Here is a 14,674-nt window from a genome sequence, read left to right as displayed (position 1 = left end):
TTGCTTCTCCTCATACCCCACATGCTCCAACCCTGCAGCAGCTTTGTGGCCCTATACCTCCAAGGCTGGGCTCACTCCAGTCTTTCTTCTACCTGCAAGCCCCGAACTGGACATGGCAGTCCAGATGTGGTCTCACAAGTGCTGAAGAGAATGAAGAATCCCTTCCCTCAGCCTGCTGGCTAACGTTCCTGCTATGCAGCCCTGTATTCAGCTGGCCTTTGCTGGAAGGACACAGCGTTGACACAGCCTGAGCTGAGGACTTCGGGCCAGCCTCCGCAGGGTTGCTCTCTGAGCATTTAGTATCTGCCCTGTGCTGGTGCACAGGGCTGTTCCCGCCCCACGCAGGACTTTGCCTCTGTTGAACTCAGTCTGCAACTGCATACTTAAGCAATAGGTGGCACTGATGGATGATGTAGATCGCATTGTCCCTGAGACAGCGTCACTGCGGAAGAGAAAGCCAGCAGAGGAGAAACTTGGATTGCGTCACTTGGAGCAGCGTCCAGGCAAAGAGAAGCAGACATGTGGCAGGATATTCTTCCAAACGCCTGGTAAGAACTCCTCGACATGGGGAGGAGGGACTCCAAACTGGGCTCCCTGGGATTGGGGGTGGGAGAAAGCCCCAGGAGGGTCACCAGACCATCAGAGAGCGGGAACATGCAGCTGAGTTCTCCTGAGCATGAGTGCAGAAAAGCTTTTGATAGACTGAGCCTTGTTTTATGTCACTCCGAGACCTGCTTCTGGGACATGCTTGCTTTGTTAGCAGCGCAGTTTATGCTATTGCCATAACTGCTTTCATGCCTCTGCTCACTAACCTCCAGGATGTAAGTACAGGGAGATATTACTACCTGTTGCATAAGCTATTTGTTCTCAGGAACCCTGTTCTTTCTTGTCTGGGAGCAACTTAAGAAGTTATGTCCTTAAAAATCACACATAGGCTGTCTCAGAGATTGTTACCAGATTGCCTTGGAGACTACTGGGATATCCAGTAAAGGCACCAGGTTCTGCACCCCAAACAGCAGAGAGAAGTGATACTAGGTGAAAAGAAAATACCGAGTGCACTTGGTTTTTCACGGATTTTCATGGCTTTTTCTTTTTTGACTTTTGTTTTGTTTTCTCGAGGTATTGCAATTATGACTCCCTAATCTAGCTGCCTTCCACAAGGCAGAGTAACAAGACTTTCTCTTATTGCATCTAATTTTGCTAGAATTTAGATTGTGCTTTTGTACCAGAATCTACTAGGCTTAAAGAGAACCAAGGAGGATACTTTCTTTTTCTTGCAGGAGAACTAAAAGGTTGACATCTAGTCAGGAGTATTTAGAAGTGGCAAAGGTAAAGTGGCTCATTGAACTCTGAACAGGAAAGGGTCCCACAAGCTTCTCCTCATGCCAGCCCTGCAGCATGTTGAATACTACATGGCTGGCAGCAGAGTAACCCGTGAGCTTGGAGGTCTCCTGCCAAGGCTGTTCACCTATTGCTACACAGCAATCAAAATAAACTATTTTCTTGGCTGAAGTAACACAGCTGCTCACAGGATGAAACACTCCAAGGACACCTACCCAGTTGTTTAGTGCCTTTTATCTAAATTATGCTAAAGGAGGAAATATTATGGCAACAAATTATCTAGCTAAAACACAGCCTAGGAACACTGTCTCTTTGTGCATAGGCAGTGTTTTCTGAGCCCTTCTCTTTACATCCTATCCAAAAAGTAGGAAAAATAATGGCAGATATTGCCAGGTGGCTAAACAGCTTGTGATTGGGTGGCTGGGTAATAAACGTGCTGGCAGGTGACACTCTTCGCACCATCCCCAAGGGCTGGTATCAGACTATAAGGATCCTTCTTTTTTCCCCCTTTTGTAGGAAGAGCGTCTTGTCCCGGATCAGGTGAGTGAAACGACTGTTCTGTGTTGAAGCCTCCAATTTGGATTAGCACTCTAATTGGGGTGCAGCATAGTCCCTTCATTCTCTAGATGACAACAACAAAATCTTCATTCACAGTCCCCTTGCAGCCCCCTGCAATAGCCCCAGACACCTCTACTAATACCCAAAGGAAATCAAAGAACTTGAAGCACAGGCCAGAGAGGAGGGAAGGTACACTACATTTAGGACTGCATGTCTGTGAAATCCAACTCCAGTAACTTAGCTCCTACGCCTCCAGTCTGAACCTTTCTGTTTAGAACAGAAAGAGGGGCACCAGCAGACAAGCCTTACTGGAAAGCTATAGTGGAGGGCCAGTGTTGCCCTAAGAGATCATTATGTACAAAGCACTGGCAAGAGAAGCATATCTAGCGCATCCAGCTCTCTTCAGCAGCTGAAGACTTTTGTCTCTCTGCCTGGTCCTCAGCCCACTCTGTCCATGCAGTTTTTATCCCTGAAGAAGTCCAGCTGCTACCATTTAGTTCACTCCACGCCTGCCTCAAAATAGATTGGCCCATATGCTATTGAACCTTGTCCCCCTGGGCACCCTGGTTCACAAGGAGAGGTACAAGGAAGCCTTGTGATCAGCAAGTCCTAATCAGCAAGGACTTGAGATCCCTAAGAAGCATTGGTAAATATAACTCTGCCCCAATTCTTGCCTGTGGTCTTCAGAAAAAATAAAAACATCCAGTCCCTGCTGACTGCATGGGATTTGTAGGCATTTGTTCCTGCTCAGTCCCAATGGGTGTGATTACAAGCCTCAGCATAGTCCCTTTGCCCTTGACACTTCTGTTGTTGAACACAAACAATTTTATGCTTCCTCAGGTCTTTTGAATATTCTCAGAAGAATGCAATCCTGGTCCCTGTGGCTGCCCTGGGGGTTGGAGGGATCCTGATTTACTGGCTGAGATCTAGACACAAGATCAAGACTATTGAAATGGGTGATGGATGGTGGGGCTCAGGTGAAAGACCCCTAAAAGGGAGAGAAGATGAAAGTATCCGTCCCTTCAAGATTGAAACATCTGACAAAGAAATCGAGGTACCAGTAGCTGGGATGTAAGGAGGGGCAGAAAGCTGCAAGGCACATGGAGGCAGTCCATCACCCTCCTCACTGCTTCAAGATTATGTCTTGGGGTGACAGCAATGCACTTATATATGCCAGTGCTGCTACTTAGCTCCATCAGATGATGCTCTGGTTCACCATCATTTATGAACAGGATTTGAGCTCAGATCCATTCCAATGTTCAATAAAGACTTTCTGAGACAACAGACCCTTCATGCAACCTGTGGCTGCTCCTGCAGAAAGGCCACACTTTGAGCAGCAGACTTTGACAGTGTGTCTGTGGATGGTGGAGAGGGGCAGGAGGGTGTTGGGACAGCAGTGGCACCAAGAGGGCAGGACTGACAGACGTCTGCAGAGGGAAGGGCTAGAATGGTGAAGAGGGATGGGGTATTGACTAAGTTGTAGCACTTCTGTCCCTGCATGCCTGTCCCTAATTATCTGGCCAACCAGCATTCTGCAGCTCAGGCTGAGCTTCTTATTTTCCCAGCTGACAGTGCTAGCAAGCTGCTAGTGCCAAAAACCCTAAAGTGAGTTAGCACCAAATCAAAATTAGGACCCAGTAGTCCTGGGTACCCTAGGGGAACTCATAACCTGTAGAAAAATATACTCCCCGTATAAACAATTCAGGAGGTCATGCAGAGTATGGCACTGCTTCAGGAGGGGTTGTGGTGTCCCAGAGAGCAACACAAAAGCCAGTGGAGCCAGGAGAGCTTGTCTGTGCCTGTCCTGGCATAAGGCACATGCAGGCAGCTGACAAACCTCTCAAGAAGGGCTCCCTTCCACAGGATCTGCACCGGCGCCTGGATCAGGCCCGCTACACACCACATGTGGAAGGGGCCGCCTTCCACTATGGCTTCAACTCCAGCTACTTGAAGAAGGTGGTGTCCTACTGGAGGAACCAGTTCGACTGGCGCAAGCAAGTGGAAGTCCTGAACAAATACCCCCACTTCCACACCACAATTGAAGGTGAGGGGACCTCTGTGGCTTGAGCAGGTCTCACTCTGAAATGCACAGAGAGAAGGGGGAGATTTAAGAAATTACAATATTTAAGATAACAGTATGCATAACAGCTTAGTGATATGAGTGAAGTATCACTCAAGGCTCTATTATTAATAACCTTGTAGAGATTAAGTCCATTAAAAATAGCAATAAGATTAGGTCTGCTTCCAGATGAGCTTCATCAGCCTCTGAACCTGAGCTAACTAACGATGAGGTTTTCTTCAGCTATTGCCTTGAAGCCACCTTTGGAAATTGTGAAATTTAGCCCGACTCTGAGGCTAGAATATCCCCCACCACCACCCAGTTTAGCCAGGTGAGGTTAGCCAGACTTTATGTAAGTGATCTCTAGGTTAAACTTCTATCATGCACTTACTTTTCCATATTTCTCTTTTAATCACCCACATATTTTGTAATCTGGTAATGTTGTTGCACATATTATTATTACCTTCATTATGCTTTTCATTAAGTGCAGCTCTACTTATATACTGTGAGACCAGTTTCTCAGGAGAGGAAGCTCAATCTCCTGTGACCCCAGTACCTGAGACTGGGGTCAATACCTCTGTCTGTATGTAAAAGATGAGACATAGATACAGGCATCCCCTTTCATTTGGCATCATCTTGCCATGGGTTGATTGAGTAATCATCTTCTTCTGCTACAGATGCTAATTACAATTTTGCCACCCTCCTTCTTCAGAGTCTAGAGCAGAAGCTATGATGGACCCAGAGCTTTAATTTATTTGTCTTGGATGTGTGGCAGGAATTGATATCCATTTTATCCACGTGAAGCCATCCTATGTTCCTCATGGTCGAGCTGTTCAACCTCTGCTGATGGTCCACGGCTGGCCTGGCTCCTTCTTTGAGTTCTACAAGATCATCCCTCTGCTCACCGAGCCAGCCAAGCATGGCCTGAACGAGGGTGATGTGGTATTTGAGGTTATCTGCCCATCCATCCCAGGCTATGGCTTCTCAGAGGCCCCTCACCAGCAAGGTAAGTGATGAAAAGGCTCTGTAAGAATCACAGTTTTTGGAGTAACACCTCAGCCGTCCCCAGCCCCCCTGGGCACTGCAGTCTGTGAATGCAGATGCCTGGCTCTTCACTAATGCCCATGTGGCTGAGGCTCTGGGGCTGGCTGTGGAGATTTGGAGCACAATGGTAGCTGGAAGCGAGGTCTGCTTTCCACTTTCTCCACTTCCCACTGGCTTTCTATCATCCTGTGTTCACAGGCAGACCAGCATGGCACACTGTGCCTTCCCACAGCCCCATATTCACATGCCTCTGTCAGGCCACAATCTTTGGCCAGGGGATGAACACTAGGACAAACAGATCTCATGTGTTTCTCTGTACCTACAGGCTTTGACTCCATAGCAACTGCTCGGATATTTCATAAGCTGATGAACAGATTGGGCTTCAAGGAATATTACGTACAGGGAGGAGACTGGGGATCTCGTATTACCACAAACATGGCCCAGATGCTGCCACAGTAAGTAGCAAAAGAAACCAGTGCAGAAAAGCTGCCTCCAGTTCTTACCCTACCTTCTGGCTCTATGGTCCTGCCTTCTGTTTGCCCTGCATCTCATCCCCTTCTGCTGTTTCCTTCAGGAACAAACCCACCTCGCATATTCAATTGTATTCATATGCTTTGCATTGATATTGGCACAGTTCTTGTGCTTTCTAAATTTCAGTGCTGTTTGGCTCTCTTTCACTAGACATGGAAGTAAACTCTGTTGTGTTTTGATTTGAGATCTCAAGGAGACAGATCATCATTCTAAATGAGGACGGAGATAAATTTAAAATCAGCACAGAGAAAAGGAAGGGAGGAATTCAGCCTTTCAGCTGCTAAACACACAAAGTATAGGACTTTCCTATGTAAAATGCAGATTTGAGACTGGTTGGAAAAGAAGCACAATACCTTCTTCAGAAGATAGCATCACAGCTTAGTGCTGAAGAGGCATTTAATGCTCTCCAGGCACCACAGCCACACTTGGGTCAGAGAATAGATAAAGTGGGAAAGGTCCTAAAGCAGTAGATTACAGGCTGAGGAGCTCTCTCTTCCCAATTGCAGTTGTGCTGCACAACGCCCAGAACACAGTGGCCACATGTGGTCTACTCGTGCTTTTTAGAAAATACCCAGCACAGCCTGTTCCCTACAGCATGGAACAACACAAGATCAACAGCCAGAGCTACCAGCGTGGATATGCCACATCCAGAAACTGAGTAGCTGAAGCTAACATCATACCAGTGGCACAGCTGCATGGACATGGGACCATTTCTAACTGCCATTTTTTGAATCATGATAAACCTGAAGGGCTTTGTGTATTTGTCTCGGTGAAATGCTTTTAACACCGCTCCAGTCAGGCGTGTTTTCTAGAAAATCTGAAGACAGAAAATCACTTGATTTAACCTTCTATTCGTTAACCTAATTTTAGATCTGTGAGAGGGCTTCATCTGAATATTGTCTTCCTTGGCAAACAAAGTTTGGGAAGGCTGATTTCCATAATGCTTGGAGCTTATGTACCATGGCTTGTAGGCCTCAGTAGGGAAGATGCTCGACGTATCTACCCTTTCGTGCAGAAGAACGTCTATGACATTCTGCGAGAGTCTGGATATTTACACATCCAAGCCACCAAACCAGACACTGCAGGTAATGTACCTTCTCTCTATCACTGTGAAGATTGTAGAGTAAATGCTTATGGTATACAAAAATCTCACAGTAAACAAAGGCCAACCAAGTTTGAGAAGCAATAAGTTTTGATGACTGAGTGCAAGACCCATGTGGGCAGTGAGTTCATGGGGACAAGAACTGTGTAAAACAAAATTAAAAGGAACAGCTCAAAAAAAGATGGAGATTTCAAATATCACTTTTCAAGGCCTTTTAAATAGCATGCCACTTCTCTCAGGCAAAGAACCCCTTTCCAAAAAGTCTCCTAAAGTAAAGCACAGAGTCTTGAAATTGAAGCTTCTAGAAATAAATGTGGTTGAAAACAAGAAAAATATCCAAAGCAAGTAAGTGCAATGTGAAACTTGCAGAAAGGTAGGCACAGCCCTAACACGTGAAAAGCCAGAAGCCTGATATGTTGGATCCAGTAGATAAGGAGTATGAAGAAAGATAGGGCCATTTCATAAAAGTTAAATTATTTGCATCAGTCCCCACTGGAGAGGATTTTGGGGTATTGCTTTATTGAAATAACCCCTTGTCAGGAAAGACAGCACAGCTGTCAGCTGGGGAGACCATAGAACAAATAGCACCCCATCCTGGCAATTCACTGAAGAAGAAAAATTTTAAACTGAAATGTCAACTAATGTCTAGTCTGTTGCTTGAAGTAATTGCAATACCAAAGAAAAAAAAGGAGAAAAACAAGATACCAGTTTGGAAGGAGGTTGTGGTGGCAGCATTTCTGGTTGTTTGGGGTTTTTTTAAGGGCCAAACAGTGAAGGTAACCTGAGAAAAATGAAGACTAGTATGTCTAGTCTCTGATCAGAAAACTAGCAGAGCTATTTTAAAGAGGAGAACTGATTTACAGGTGATAATATCACAGGGAAATCATACTTCAAAAATCAGAGCTCTGGCAGAATCAAAGAGTGTGGGTCCAGTAATGGAACTTATATAACTTCCAGAAAATACTTTGTTGAGATTCCTCCAGTGTTCTTAAGAAATTAAACTGCCTTAAGAAAAGGATTAAAACTAGTCAACATGAGAATCCGAGCATAGGAATAAATAAGCAAGTTCCAGGGGAGGGAGAGTATCACAAAAATCTGTGCTGGCACCTATAAATTTCAGCATGATCCTGATTTCTCTTTAAATAAAAGTTAATGATTAGGTGAAGAATTGACAGCTATCCAAAGTTTGGTTTAATCTAAAGATAACTGTAGAGTTGCAAAAAAACATATAAGTGACCGATTGATAAAACCAGCCAATAAAAATCGATGTTAACAAAGTCCAAAGCAATTTAAGTAGAGGAAGAAAATCACAATAGGGTCAAGTTTGGCTTCTGCCATATGAGAGAATCCATGAGAAACATCAGCCTGCTCAGAGTTTAAGAGAATCTTATAAACTGTTAAAGAGAATAAAAAAAGAAAACACTAAATCCATGATACTCAATCTGTTGCATCCCTGTTAACCCTATTTCATAATTATATTTTAGAATCAGAAGAATACATAAAGGGGAGAAAGACTGAAGTGACTATACAGTGCTTCTATGGATGCTGCTCATAGCCTAGGATTCTTCATACTGTATTTCTATATTTATAATGTTTGCTAATGTTCCCAAAGGGAGGAACAGATAACAGATACTCAACATTCCACTGTTTAAATTAGATAAAAAGTGATGAACAGCACTAACAGTCCTGGTTGCCCATTCAAAACAGGACAGTGCTCCCAAATATTTTATCTGAAATTTCTTTTCAGAGTGTAATCCCTTTACATCTGAATTTGCTTCTGCCACACATTACCAAGAAGCCAACAGGACTTTCTTAGTTCCTAGCTTCTTTTGTATAGGAATTACTTGAGTTTGTAGTGCCACTGGTTACAGCTGGAATTCCCCTGGGGGGAATTTGTCATGAATAAAGTACTATCAGGTGTGGTAAAATACAGACTCTCTACTGAATTCTCATAGAAAACTGAACACTTACGAAAGTCCACTTTAACTCCCACTGAAGTATCGCAATGCCAGGCAACTGCAATAGCCCTTCTGTTCTCCTGAATTAGGTTGTGGACTGAATGACTCTCCGGTGGGGCTTGCTGCATATATTTTGGAGAAATTCTCCACCTGGACGGATAAATCATTTCTGCATAAAGATGATGGAGGCTTAGAAAGGTAAGAAAACAGATGTTATTCCATGCAAAGTCTCATTAAAAGAATGAGTGATGATAACCAATACGAGGATTCAGGTAAAAGATTGGCCAGTCAAATCTGAAATTTAAGGATGAAAGACTACAAATGACAAGTAGTAGCTTAAACTTATAGCAGACTGTCTGCAAACCATTGCTTCAGAACAAGGTGTTTTTGCTCTGGGCACATGGGTGCGGATTAATTCGCTGCTTGAAAATGAGTGGAGAACAAGAGGAACAACTTCAGGACATGAGCTCAATACAGTGCATTGAGAAATAGCTTCCGGTTAAATTTCTTCATCCTTCTCTCTCAACAGCAAATACTCTCTTGATGAGCTTTTGACCAATGTGATGATTTATTGGGTGACATCCTCCATTGTGTCCTCAATGCGATACTACAAGGAGAACTTTTCCAAGGACCCTCATCTAAATGCTTATAACAGGTAATGAAATGGTAGGTGCAAGACAGATTTGCAAATGAGATGGAAACATTTAGATCACTTACAACAGCACATCTAACTCAGGAAAAAAGAAAAACAAAAATCGAAGTTCTTATTTTCTTTCGATAAATATAGTTAAGAGTCACTTTTCTTTTGAACCTATAATTCGCACAAGGTGGCTTGCAACCAAGACAATACATTCTTGTCAAAGCATCAAATGCAGTCTTGTGTTCAAAATACAGGTCTACATAGTTATTCACCAAACAAATGTATCCTCTAGCTCAGTTCAGTAAAAACAAAACAAAATCATGGGCATATCCAAGAGAGAAGTTTAAACTGAATAAGGAAGGATATGGCTTGCTGGAGGATAAACTAAGAACTACAGTGGTTAAGCACAAACTTGGGGAAGGATTTTGGAGAGCGGTGCTTGAAACCAAGCACCTCTTGACAGCTGGTATGTTAAGATGACTTTAGGAGAGGCTGACCATTGCTGAGTGGATTTCTCCAAGCAACAGATGATACAAACAAATGGGACAGTGTTTTTCTTTGTGACTGAACCCATCTACCTTCCCTCTCCAGAGTCATTTGTTACACATTTGGTACCACAAGTTTAAATCAAACGTGAGCTGGTTCATTTCTGACTTTCACACAGAGGTGCAGCATCTCGTCACATAGCACAAAATTACAGAACAACCTAAGTTCAAAGACCTGAAACATTTAAAGATCAAACTGTGTGCAAAGTTAGCTCTGCTTTACACATCTTTGGGTATAACCTTCTTAAACTCAAGGACACCCAAACAGAAGTGAAGCCCTTCAGCAGAGTGCAGACCACAAAGTGTGTTGCTGTGGTGAAACTGGCAGTTACCAGTCAGAAAGTTTTTATAGACTTTCCCTGGGATTTGTTTCAAAAATGCAATTAACTTATGTCTTCTAGGTTTGGTGTACATGTCCCCACAGGGATTGCGGCTTTTCCTCAGGAGATAGTTCATACACCACGTACCTGGGCAAAGGATGTCTACAAGAACATCATCACTTACTCTTACATGCCACGTGGAGGGCATTTTGCTGCCTTTGAGGAACCAAAGCTTCTGGCACAAGACATCATGCAGTTTGTCAGAAAAGTGGAACAGCTGTAAACCTGCAGTTTAAATACATGCATAGAATGGAAGCAAGTTGTTCTGGCACCAGCAGAACCTTCGCTTTGAGGGGTTAAATAAATCCAATATAACCACATATAGAAACTGTCATTTTATTTTGATAATAATTACAGTACTAAACTTGTTAATCAAGCTGTAAAGATTTTTATAAGGAGAAAAAACAAAAAAAAATTAAAAACCCCAAAAGCATCTTGTGTTCTTTCATTCCCAGCACCATATCATTGCTGAATTCACAGTTCAAGTATAACAGAATATGTAAACAGTTTATTGCAGTAACATTGCATTCAACTGGGACAGAGACGTGAAAGAAACTGGCTAAGGCTTGTGTTCAAAAGCTTTAATACTTGGGCACTAGCATTCTTAAATATGTATTACAAGCAGCTTTGGTGGAAGTCTAAAGGGTTTTGATCTCTTGAGCACAAACACTCCTATGTTCAAGTTATATTTCATTCAAAAACCTGTGATTACATATTCAAGTGGACAACTGCACAAAAGGCAGCTTTCTTCATTCTAGCAGTTTCTCCCCTAGAACAAGTTTTAGCAGCTAACAACTGTTTACAATGTGCAGTAATGGATAATATGGCAGAGACAGCACTCCTGGTGTTCTCCAAGTTCAAAAATATCAAATCAAGTTCCTCCCAGTTCTATAATCTCAATCCATTCCAAAAGGTCAAAGTTAAAATATGCACCAAGTGCAGAGGGTTACATCAAACCTTTACACTCTTTTCAAAGGATTTTTACCATCCCATTGTGCAATTTCGGCTACTAACTGCAAGCACCTTCACTACCAGTAGGCTCAAGTTTCTCTTCATATGGGACAGTTATTTGAAACTATTAAAAGCTCATTACATCACAGATAGCTGTTACATCTTCAGTCAGCTAGGCATGTGTCTACTTATAACACACCACACTCTAAGGATTTCTCTCCCTGTCCTGTTCTGCACTTGACAACAGCTCAGAAGAACAGGCTCAAATCTGCTTCCAAGTGATATAATATGACTTGGAACAGGAATTTGGCAGATAAAGATAGTGCTGAACTTCATCACAATCCCCTGACTTCTACCCATTCTAGAAAAGTTTAGGTCCAAGACTTGTAAGAGATAAAAGCAAGCAAGAAACTTGCTTACTTTGTTGTTTAGTGAGAATAAGTTACACTATTGAGGCAGAACTCCTTTTCTGAAGAGGGTTAGCAAAAACTGCTTACTTTTAATTGTATCTGTATATCTAAGTGATTGTCAGGGCTGTTGGACTGAGGATTTGTTAAAAAAAAAAAAATATTGCTTATTGCTACCCTGCCTCCACAGAACTGGTCAAGCACTTTCAGTTTCCAGTAGAGGATAGCACTAGGTACAAGATCTCCCAACTGCTGAGAAATCTCACTCTTTGGAACATTAAGGAACTGAAATAGAGTTGTGTGGAGGTCTAATTTTATTAAATAGATGGACAATCACTTGATTACTCAAGTGGGGTAGGCACTGCAGCAGTTAATGGGGTACCAAGAGCTGCAACTGCTTCTAAGCACACAGCAGGGTGCATCCCAACACACTAATTCATCTGCTCTGCTACAGCTCAAGTCCCTAAGGAATCACTGCACCTTTGCCTTAAAGGGGATTTGCCTTCAACAAGAAGTCAGGAAGTGATGGGAGATGAGTGCAGCCAAGCTACACGAAGACAGTAAACGCTCTGGAGAAAAAAAATTCAGACAGAAAAAGATACATGGTTACACTGGATAAAATTAACACTTAACAAAGGGTAATTAATATTCCAATTAGACATCTACAGAGCCCAGTCATTCACTAAAGCCTTTGAGGGTCACTGGTGCTTGGAACCAGATGTAGTCCTCCCACTCAGGTGCTGTATGCTGTGGAGGTGAGGCACTGAGGTGGGGGTCTCCCTCACAGGACAATCTAACAGTTAGCTTCCTCCCTCGCGTTGGCACTTTGTAGTTCAGTTTGGGCCGGAACCACTCAACACCACAGTCCCGGTGGCCCTGGACTAGGACGAGCGTGCCTGTGACAGGGAGAGCCTTCAGTTCACTGAAGACGTCTGCAACAAAAAGGCTGTGAAAGAGCTGGCGAACACAGGGTGCAGTCTGTAGGCTCTCCTCAGCACTGCCCTCGCAGATCCCTTCTAAGTTCAGCTCATAGAGCTCCTTGGGGTTCATGACATTTCCTCCAAGTAGGAAAAGAACCCGGGGAACCAGTGTCAAACTAAACATGACTTCCAGATGCTGGAACAATCCCTCCAGCTCCATTAGCACCTGCTGGCACTTGCTGCTTCCCAGGCCCATGGAGGGTGGCTTCTCAATCCCATCTCCATCCTGGAAAACAAACAAACAGGTTAGTACACTTAGTTATAAGGATGTATTAGTCCCAATATGCTCTGCAGAAAGCATGGCCCATCCCACAAGGAACAAGGGGGTTGTGTTCCTTTTGAGAGCTATAGGTACTCACTCACATAGAGAATCAGAGACAAAAGAGGAACACAAAAGCACACCCTATTTGACAAACACTCAGTTTGAATCCAAATCACAGTAGAAACAAATTCCCACAAAAAATAGAAGCCCTATCTTTCAAAGATCAGCCAAAGCAGCGACATGCCTTCAGCACAGAGGAGCATAACAAGCGATAAAGAGAAACTTGCCGAGACCTTCAGCAGCCTGACCTTAACGTTGCCCTTGCCTTTTTTTTTTTTTAGAAGAAGACGTAACGTTTAGGGATGTAGCTATAACGAGCGCTTTCCTTTAGATGCACCGACACGTTACAGTACGAGAACAGGAGCTCACAGGCAGAACTCCAGCACCACGGCCGCCCCGCCGACCTCCCACCCCGAGGGTCGCCTCACCTGTGCCGCCCGCCGGCAGAAGTAGGTGAGCTGCTCGTAGGGCAGCGGGAGCTGGTTCCGCTGGTGCAGCACATGCTTGAGGAGCTCGCAGGCGAAGCGGCAGCCGCTTCCCCGGCGCACGGCGCCCGGAAACGCCACGGACACCGCGGGGGTGCCCGGCACCGACCTGCTCCGCCGGGACCTCATCCTGCGATCCAGCGTCGGCAGCGACAAGGAAACGTAAACCACGACCACGCCCCAGCCAACGGCCGGACCGGCTTTAAATGCCGCGGCCGCCGCGGGGGCTCACGGGAGCGGCGCGCGGGCCGCCCCGCGCGACCTCCGGCGGCGGCAGGGGAGGAGGCGCAGCGACTGCTGGAAAGGGGGGCGGTGGCGCGCGCGGGCGCGGCAGGAGGCTGGGCCCCGGTGGAGCCCCGCCCCATGTGGGCGTGACCGAACGGGCTGGCCCTGCCCCGCGGATGGCGTGCCCGCCCCGCTGAGGCGGTACCGGGAGTGGCGGCATCGCTGCCCGGGGCTCCCCGGGAGCCGCTGCGCTGGCCTCCGCCCCGCTCCCCGGCAGCCCTTGCGAAGGAACTGACTTCGCCGCGCCGCGGGGAGGCGGGGAGCACGCAGGGAGCGCCGTGTTTGGAAACATTGCGCTCATTGGGTACCGCCTCCAGCACACGGCGAGGGGAGGGCGGGCGCCTCTCGCAGCGGGTTGTTGTTGACAGCGTCACAGAGTGTGGCAGGTGTACAAACACTGACCCAGCGCCGTCCGCCTCAGCGGATGCGGCGGAGGAAGAGGAGGCGCGGTAGCGGTGGAAATGGAGACTGGAAAAACACTCGGTGAGGGGGTGCGGCGCACAGCAGGAGAGTCTTTTGCTGTTTCTGCCGCCCCCCGGTACGAGCATAATGCGTCCTTTGGGATTGCTTCGCACAGAGCTGCTGCCTCTGTGTATTCATGAGGCATCTCCGATGGCACACAGGTTCGAAAATGCACCAGTGTCCCGATGCCAGCTGGGTCGGGTGCCGACCGTTCGCTGTCAATGAACAGGGAACCCAGGGCTGTGCAATGCCAAAGGGGAAACCTGCGGGCCCCGACAGGCCCCGGCGGGCAGGGCCCGGGGAGCGGCGGCATCCCGTACGCTGTCCGCCGCGGCCGGCAGGCGGCGCGCCTTCCCTCGGACTCCAACTCCCATGCGCCCCCGCGGAGGGATCCTGTACGGCAGCGAGCGGGTCGCGCCGCGGGGCACGCCGGGAGCTGTAGTTTGGAGCGGGCCGCGCGCGGTGCGTTCTCGGCGTTGTAGGCGGGCGGGACTCGCTTTCCCGGGGCGCCGCGCGGCGGTCGGTGACGCCGGGGCGGCGGAGCCGGGCGGGGAGCGGAGCGGAGCGGGCGCCGCACCGGGGCGGCGGGGCCGCGCTGGCCGCCATGGATTCGCGGGTGTCGGA

At 46.4% G+C, this 14,674-nt stretch overlaps 3 protein-coding genes across 5 annotated transcripts in view; 2 read left to right on the top strand and 1 right to left on the bottom strand.

The window, feature by feature from the left end:
- Positions 1 to 383: 383 nt before the first annotated feature.
- On the top strand, positions 384 to 10,584 carry LOC113966945 (epoxide hydrolase 1-like). 2 transcript variants are annotated; one of them, XM_027682091.1, is made up of 10 exons: positions 385 to 548; positions 1,858 to 1,881; positions 2,740 to 2,953; positions 3,763 to 3,943; positions 4,734 to 4,964; positions 5,328 to 5,457; positions 6,404 to 6,618; positions 8,683 to 8,791; positions 9,123 to 9,248; positions 10,180 to 10,584. In XM_027682091.1, the coding sequence occupies exons 1-10, from the start codon at positions 520 to 522 to the stop codon at positions 10,379 to 10,381; spliced, it is 1,461 nt and encodes a 486-aa protein (XP_027537892.1). In that variant the 5' UTR covers positions 385 to 519; the 3' UTR covers positions 10,382 to 10,584. The 2 variants fall into 2 exon arrangements, with proteins under 2 accessions (XP_027537893.1, XP_027537892.1); XM_027682092.1 differs by lacking the exon at positions 1,858 to 1,881 and having other exon boundaries at positions 384 to 548.
- On the bottom strand, positions 10,479 to 13,471 carry MAD2L1BP (MAD2L1 binding protein). Its single transcript, XM_027682093.1, has 2 exons — positions 13,247 to 13,471; positions 10,479 to 12,722 (listed from the first exon to the last, which is right to left on the bottom strand). The coding sequence occupies exons 1-2, from the start codon at positions 13,430 to 13,432 to the stop codon at positions 12,192 to 12,194; spliced, it is 717 nt and encodes a 238-aa protein (XP_027537894.1). The 5' UTR covers positions 13,433 to 13,471; the 3' UTR covers positions 10,479 to 12,191.
- Positions 13,472 to 13,896: 425 nt separating this feature from the next.
- GTPBP2 (GTP binding protein 2) overlaps positions 13,897 to 14,674 on the top strand; it is a 16,464-nt gene continuing 15,686 nt past the window's right edge. Inside the window, exon 1 of one of the 2 annotated variants that reach the window (XM_027682095.1) lies at positions 13,897 to 14,071. The gene's annotated coding sequence lies outside the window, so the exon portion shown is untranslated. Of the gene's footprint in view, positions 14,212 to 14,674 lie in introns of both variants that reach the window. The other variant, XM_027682094.1, reaches the window with a different exon arrangement.

Source organism: Neopelma chrysocephalum, unplaced genomic scaffold (assembly GCF_003984885.1).
Source record: "Neopelma chrysocephalum unplaced genomic scaffold, ASM398488v2 Primary Assembly neopelma1_61c, whole genome shotgun sequence".
Classification (NCBI taxonomy): domain Eukaryota; kingdom Metazoa; phylum Chordata; class Aves; order Passeriformes; family Pipridae; genus Neopelma; species Neopelma chrysocephalum.
Note: the sequence above shows the minus strand (reverse complement) of the source record. Positions and strands in the feature narration are given on the sequence as shown.

Coding starts and splice junctions, on each gene's coding strand:
- LOC113966945 (XM_027682091.1), top strand. CDS start 520: ATGTGGCAGGATATTCTTCCAAACGCCTG. Junction 4,965..5,327: donor AGAGGCCCCTCACCAGCAAG/GTAAGTGATGAA, acceptor CTGTACCTACAG/GCTTTGACTCCATAGCAACT. Junction 5,458..6,403: donor ATGGCCCAGATGCTGCCACA/GTAAGTAGCAAA, acceptor ACCTAATTTTAG/ATCTGTGAGAGGGCTTCATC.
- MAD2L1BP (XM_027682093.1), bottom strand. CDS start 13,432: ATGAGGTCCCGGCGGAGCAGGTCGGTGCCGGGCACCCCCGCGGTGTCC. Junction 12,723..13,246: donor TCTGCCGGCGGGCGGCACAG/GTGAGGCGACCC, acceptor TTTGTTTTCCAG/GATGGAGATGGGATTGAGAA.